General features: G+C 40.2%; 1 protein-coding gene across 2 annotated transcripts in view; it reads left to right on the forward strand.

The window, feature by feature from the left end:
- The first annotated feature begins 1359 nt into the window (after positions 1 to 1359).
- The window catches only part of CXADR (CXADR Ig-like cell adhesion molecule), a 27703-nt gene continuing 21213 nt past the window's right edge, over positions 1360 to 7849 (forward strand). For both annotated transcript variants that reach the window (XM_015814126.1, XM_015814125.1), the window contains exon 1: positions 1360 to 1423. In XM_015814126.1, coding sequence (XP_015669612.1) covers positions 1375 to 1423 — 49 coding nt within the window. In that variant the 5' untranslated portion in view covers positions 1360 to 1374. The remainder of the gene's footprint in view (positions 1424 to 7849) is intronic.

Consider the following 7849-nt stretch of genomic DNA (forward strand, 5'->3'; position numbering starts at 1 on the left):
GACATCTTGGTTGCCATCATCATACACAAGAAATTACTGATCATCTTCTTAGGTGACACTGATCCCTACAGGGACAGGATTTAAGAGAAACGGTCTCAGCTCCTGGAAGTAGTTAAGGAACATAATAGTAACAATGTGCATTTTTCTAAAAATGCTCCTTCTAATATATTTAACCAGTTATCTGCATATTTGACTGTATTAACCTTATTTAAATAGTCAAGTTCAATATTTCTTCCGAATATTGTGGTTTCTAAATACAGGAAAAGATATGCCAGTTGAAGAGGAAATTAGATCAGCCTATAAGCTTTGCAAATAAATGAATAGTTTTTTCCCCCTCTAAATAAATATTTCTGAAGTTGAAGCTAGATAAACATATACATTACTTACATTTAATAGCTGTTTTGGCCAAATCATCTAGCAGACCTACTCACGGGATTTTTAAAAGACCCAGGCAGGAAATAGATAAAAAAGTCCCTTTGACTATGTTTTAAGTTATTCCAAAATCTGCTGCATGCAAATCATCATAGTTCTGGGAGTTTTCATTACAAATTCTATATAGTGTCAATTTCATGCAATTTTGCTGTTTTATTCATGCTGATATACTTCTAGGTATCCTGTACATTCTTTCTTTCCCATTAGAGCGCTTTTATCGCAATGGCCTGTATTTTGTGATAGGACTTTGTCTTTCCAGCGATATGTGTGATAAATGCATGTAATTTGTGCACAGGTTAGTGTAATTACTTTCATAGATTTCACCTGTTAGGGGAGAAAGGGGTTAAACGTCTGAACGCAGTTAGTATTAGCAGTGGGCTATATATGCAAAGATGATTATGGTATGTATTTTTCTGTAAAACGCTAGCTATGGACTCTCATTCATGTACACAAATTTCTTCCTTTCCATGATTGCGCGGTGAGTTAAAAAGGATCTAGGAAGAAGTGGCTAAATCCCCACACACTTTCCTAAGCTTTCTGCACTCGTAGCTATTATTTATGGGATTGCGCGTGTGCCGGAGAGAGAAACCAGCGTTATGGGAAGTGTAGGGCAAGCGGGGGCGCTTTTTGCCTGTTTTGCAATTTCCCGGAGCCTGTATTGCTGGGAGTTTCTGCCCAGGGTGAGTGAGCAACTGAGTAAGTGGAGAGGAGAGGTCAGCGCCTTTCTCTGGGATTTCGGCTGCCCTTAGGTCGGCAACTCCAGCGGAGGACGCAGCAGGGCTGTGGCCGGGCGGAAGTGACGGCCGTTTCACCTGCTGGGCTGCGAGGGGACCAGAGGAGGGCGGCGCGAGGCAGCGAGTGTCCGTTGGGAATTCGCTCGAGAGTCGCTCCTTTTCCTGGCCGCCGGCGACTCCTCTCTCTGTCTCTCCCTCCCTCCCCGCCATGGCATCGCTGCTGCCGCTCTTGTGGGCTGTAACGTTTCTCTGTGCAGGTAAGGCTGGAAGTCAGCGAGGAAGAGCAGAAGAGCTCCCCCCTCCCATTTTGCCCACCCCGACTGCCTTTGCCCCCTTTCTCCCGCCACCCGCCCACCCCCCCGCCTCCCGGTCGCCCAGCGTTTCTTTTGCCGAAGTCTCCCCAGGAGATGGAAAAACAAAGGCTCCGAGTTAAAGGACTGGGGCTTGGATGGATCGCTTTGCGAAGTGACTCTATGGCTCCTGTATTGTTGGGGTTTCTCGGGAGGAATCCCTCGGTTGGGAAAGGGCTCCGAAGAAGGAAGAGGGGGAGAGAAAAGAAACGCGGCTTTTTTGCTTACTACTGAGTTGTTTTTTTTTTTTTTAACCTCTTGGCGGTTCTCTTCCCCTAGGTTTGTTTTAAAAAAAACACCAGTATGTCGGCCTCTTTCTTTTGGTGAAATCTCACCCTCTGGGGGGTGGGGCGAGCAGGAGGTATCAGGATTTCACTCTGTGATGATTCACCGGCGGTATTGTGAGCGCTGGACTCGCGTAACTACTACCCTTCCCTACGCCCAGTAGCAAAGTCCTTCGCTCTCTCTCTAGAGGAGTGAACCAGGCGAAGAATTGAACTGAAAGATGTAAGGAAAAAAACACATTGAAGAGAGGCACTTACACTTAAACAATTACACTTCTTAATTATTATTTTTTAAATTCATAAGTTTTAACTACCCGCATGATTGCTACTCCATAAATCTGTATATTATGGGGCAGGTGCTGCCACAATTGTTCCAAAATAAGCTGCTCTGGTGTATTTTTGCTAGTAGTGTTGGAAAGGCTTCCGAAACTGGATGAAGGAAACAAAAGCTTTTCTAACAATCTCTTCCTGATCAGAATGTGGCCTTATTTTGCTTCAAGTCGACAAGGCTTCACTATCTTTGCCAAAGTACAAAAAGGGAGGAACATTTAAGGGTACCAGTTGCAGCCCAATTTAGGACTCGTTCGTAGCTTTTCTAGAAGAATGGAGGAATTATTACAAGTAGATAAACCTCACCCATTTCAGACCAACCTGTATTGAACTTTGGGCTTATAATTGACAAGTACAGGGCTGTAGAGTTGCAAAGTTTATTCTTTAAAACTTGAGTCTTTTTTATCTTCAGCACTGGTCACTAAAGATACAGCTCCACAAAGATTTTATAGGGTGTGTTTTTACACATATCTTTGTAAAATGCCTTCCAGAAAAAAAGGTTAGAATCCAAATAGCTGTATAATATTTCAGTTTGGAAATATTATATAGTGTTCGAAATGGGTTAGTTTAGAAATCATGCTGCAGACTATACTTGGATCTTTATGGTTTGACAAATTTCCCCTTACCCGGGATTTTTGAGCCACATTGGGAGGAATAAAAATAAAGTGATAAATCAAAATTAGTAAATAACCTTATTACTTATTCTTGTGGAATAACTAGACGTACAGGTAAAAAAAGACATTTGCTTAAATATGCTAGATACTAAAAATTTTATGTAGCAAGTATTAAGCTTAGGATACGCAAATGCTTTGGTTGTTTAGAACATATCTTCAGGTGTTCTCCAACTCAATTTTTTTTATTAAATTTGTATGCCATCCGTATGTATGGCTGGTCTACAATTTTTTTTAAAAAATACACAACTTTATGAAGGATTCTCTTCATAAGGTTGAGTGGTAATATCATTTAGGAAACTGCTCTCTTGCTATAATTATTTCCTGTATTCAAGATTTAAATTGCACACAGTTAGAATTCAATTTATACCAACACTGTGAAGTTAAAATCTAGGGAAACTAAAAGCTTTTCAGCACTTTCCAGCTCTTTGTTTCCTGTGCAGATATCTCATGCCACTGTTGATGTCATAGTTTTGCAACATTACTCATAGGATAAAAATTCTTTTGGGTCATCAAGCAATATTTTGTGTATATCAATGTCTGTATATCATGTTCACTTTAAATACACCTACTAAAATAGGAAATTCAAAAAGCTATTTCCTCAGATCTTAATGAACTAATTATGATTCACAAAAATTATCCCAAAACTAACAATATTAAAATACAAAATTTTGCCTTGTAACAATAACTATAAAATAATTGCGAACATCTTGTAGAACCTGGGCAGGCAATTTTAGCAGTGTAAACTTGGCAGAACGACATATCTGTACAGTAGATAGATCCTGTAGAAATGATCCTGGCAATCTTCCTTTTGCTTTCCACCCAGTCACAAATTTCTAAAACTGAAACATCTGTAAATATTTGCTTTTAAAACTTGTAATTATGCTTGTGCAAAAGTTTTGTTTTAATAACTTCAGGCTGGAATTATACCTGGTTAACAGGTACCACTTTTTAAACTCAATCTAAGTTAGGGTTTCACAAATATTCTGACAGGTGAAGTCGTCAGCAAACTACCACAGTTGGGACTGGAATTTCCATCATAGGTCATTGCGGTCATCAGTTGAGTCAGAGTTGATTTTACAATAATTTTTATAGTTATTAAATCACAACAGTTGTTAAGCGAATCCAGTTTTCTGAATGGGTGGAGATTTTTTGCTTAAATCAGCAAAAAAGGTCACAAATCATGATCATATGACTACAGGATCCTGCAACAGGTTGTAAATGTGAGTGTTTAGCAAGTGTTTGAATTGTGATCACTAGTGATTGTGACTGCCAGAGTGGTGTGACAGTAGGTGATTATAGATCACTTTTATCAAGACCATCATAACTTTGAACTGTCATTAAATGAACATTTGTAAATCAAGGACTGCCTGATTCAACTGCTGCATAATATTTAAATTCCAGTTATGGAACAGAGATAGAAAATGGTATAATTAAAAATAAGTAAAAGAAAATGTAAAAATAAGCAAAGTCATAGATATAATAGAGTCAAGTAAAAAACATATATATCAGATATATAATGACATAAATAAGAGAAAGAATTATGTGCAAAAGGGAAGGACAGATGAAATAACTATAATATAGAAGCACCAGTATCTTTTCTGTATCTTGAAATTTAATACTGCAAATAATCATCTTAAGTATAGGATGATGGTAAATATATTATTTTTCTCCTTCCTTACTGATTTAATAGCTAATTTGATCACTAGTGACATCAGATGTGCCAAAGTAAAGATGCCAGAGAAGAGGATAACTTCCTCTTCTGTCCTTTTGCAGGCACAGAAAGATTTAAAAAGAACAAAGTTCTTTATTTAGCTATTCAGAAGATAGGAAAAAACGATTAGAAGGGAGATTCTGTAGTATGTAGGTGGGGTACTAGCATCAGATCTATATATTATAGCATTTGCCAAAATCTACCCATTCAAATTTATGAAGCTCCTACCAACAGTTTAATCTCATGTGAGAATAATCTTGTCTCTCCATTGAAGCTACAGGTAGTTTTGACTTACGACAAAATTGAGCCCAAAATGTCTGTTACTAAGCAAAACAGTTAATCGAATTTTGCCCCATTTTATGATTTTTCTTGCCACAGTGATTTACTGCAGTTGTTAAATTAGTAATATGGTTGTTAAGTGAATCTGGCTTCACCGTTTACTTTGCTTGTCAGAAAGATGCAAAGGGTGATTGATCACATGACCTTGGGGCACTGCAACCATCATTAATATGAGTTAGTTGCCAAGCGTCTGAATTTTGATCACATGACCATGGAGTTGCTGCAACGGTTGTGTGAAAAACTGTCATAAGTCACTTTTTTCAGTGCCATTATAGCTTCAAACAGTCACTAAGTGAACTGTTGTAGTTGAGAACTACCTGTACTGGTTAAAGAAGGGAGAAGAAATGAGAAATGTTGGCTTTGATTTTCTATACTGTATTCTGCTATTGGGGTTATTACCTCAAAAGGTGTGCAACCTTGGTAGAAAATTTACCTATTTCTGTAGTGAATATTTATAAAACCAACAACCTGTGAAGAAAATTTATGAAGGTTTATAGCCTTTTAATACTAGAAAATGATCCAATGAAATTAATGACCAAGAGTTTCAAGACAGTTTATACATTATTGGTGCATCTTCAGATAGCACATAATTAATTTGTAGTGCTTCAAGAGATGATCACATAAATGTTTGGATAAAAGTGCATCACTAGCTACTAATATTCTAATAGTTGCCTTATTAATGAGGCAGGTAACATATACATTTAATAGTAATGTGGCATTTAGGTGTAGCCACCACTATTTGAAGAGGCTGTGTTTGTTGCTGAGGAGCAACAGCAGATGATTGCTTTATATCTTTTATGTGATACTGGTTTACTCATGGGGAAAATGGAATTGTTAGAATTACAATTGTTAGACTAACAGAGTAAAATTTGAACTTTTTATGTTCTTTTCAAATTGTCCCTCTGGAGTCAAACGTTTTCAGTCTTGCTCTTGGATTAGATTTGCACTTCTTCATTCATGAGTGGTGTACAATGTGGATGTCTTTATGTACTATCAGCTGGTCATGTCCATCTGTACAGTCACATCTTGGGCTGTTGGAAAATGGAAAAGAGTGTTTACTATGTCCAGTGTGTTCTCTTGACAAAACTGTTAGCCTTTGCCCTGCTTTATTTTGTAGTCCAAACCTGCCTATTGTTTTGGTCATTTTTTGACTACCTACTTTAGCATTCTAAGCCCACATGATGAAAAGGACCTCTTTTCAGTGTTAGTTCTAGAAGGTGTTGTAGTTCTTCATAGAACCAGTCAACTTCAATTTCTTCAGCATCAGTGGTCGGGGCATAGATTTGGATTACTGTGATGTTGAATGGTTTGCCTATGATTCAAACTGAGATCATTCTATCATTGTTGAGATTGTACCCCAGTACCGCTTTTCCCACTCTTTTATTAACTATGAGGGCTATTTCATTTCTTCTAAGGGCTTCTTGCCCACAATAATAGATATAATGCTCATTAGAATTAAATTTGCCCTTCTCCACTTTAGTTCACTGATTCCCAAGATGTTGATATTCAATCTTGCCATCTCATGTTTGATTACATTAGCCTATCTTGATTCATAGATACTATGTTCCAGGTTCCTATGCAATATTGTTCTATACAGTATTGGTCTTTCCTTTCACCACCAGACACATCCACAGCTGAGCATCTTTTCAGTCACTTCGCTCTTTTTGGCGCTACTTGTAATTGCCCTCTGCTGTTCCTCAGTACCATATTGAACACCTTCCAACTTGAGGGACTCCTCTTCCAGTGTCGTATCTTTTAGCCCAGTGATGGCGAACCTTTCAGAGACCGAGTGCCCAAAAACTGGCCCCGCCCCTGATCCATCCCCTGCCCTGCCCCCACCCCGCCCCCACCCGGCCTGCCTGCAGGGCCACTCACTGCCTCCAGTGCCCGCCGCAGATCGCCCAGGCAGCCCAGCAGCGCCATGCAGCTATGCCCTTGCCCGCGCCCCGCAGCATCAACTGTGCATGATGGGGCATGAAGGCAGAGTGTTGTCTACGCTGCCTGGTTGCCATGTCCTTGGCTGCGCTGCTCCACATGGGCCACACTCGGGGGTGACTCTCCTCCAGGAGGGCTGCTGGTGAGGAAGGGGTCGCGGGGGGAGGCAAGGCTGGGGCAATGGCACGCGTGCCCACAGAGAGGGCTGCGAGTGCCGCCTCTGGCACCCGTGCCATAGGTTCGCCACCACTGTTTTAGCCTTTTGATAAGTGCAGTTTATATTCTATATTAAAGGTGGAAAAAAATCTGAAGGGATTTTTCCTGGTTGGATATTTTCACATTTCAAAAATCTAGCATTTTAACAGGGTTGTGTAGACTGTCTAAATCTATTAGAGAGCACTGGAGTAATCGGCTTTTAAGGACAAGCATCAGCTAGCAACTAGACTGCTGTATTTTAGAGTAGATGTACTGAGTGTGTAGACATGAATTGCAGCCTATATAGAGCACATTGTAGTAGTCTAACTAATGATGAGACATGAGTCAATATTCCTCCCATTCCAAAACTGTTCTATCCATGGCTTTCATCTGCCTTGCCCTTCCTGTTGGTCACATCAAGAAAGCATAGTTAGGAAACTAACCACTCAAACATTTTGTTGCCTTATCATGTGGGAGAATAGTGTGAAATTAAATCCAGACAGGCCTGAGGTAGTATTGGTATACTGTACAGTAGAGGTTCCCAATCCCCAGGCTATTTGGAATTGGGCTGCGTGAATATCTGGCTGGAATGCGCGTGCACAGCTCACGCAAGCAGGGGGTATGTGGGCACTTCCATGCGTGTGCCCTGGCTGCTATTTGCACAAGTTGAGTTGTGCATATGTGTGCTGGCCCACCAGTTGCGCAAGGGCTGCGTGCTCGCACGCCTGCCTGCGCTCATGCGGCCCAGTTCCTCTCTCGCTCCCACAGCTGCGCCGCCAAGCCGCAAAGGTTGGGGAATCCTGCTGTATAGGAAATGTGATAGTTATTATTATTATTATTATATTTGGATTTATATCCCGCCCTT

This window comes from Protobothrops mucrosquamatus, unplaced genomic scaffold (assembly GCF_001527695.2).
Source record: "Protobothrops mucrosquamatus isolate PMUCROS unplaced genomic scaffold, P.Mucros_1.0 scaffold223, whole genome shotgun sequence".
Taxonomy (NCBI): Eukaryota; Metazoa; Chordata; class Lepidosauria; order Squamata; family Viperidae; genus Protobothrops; species Protobothrops mucrosquamatus.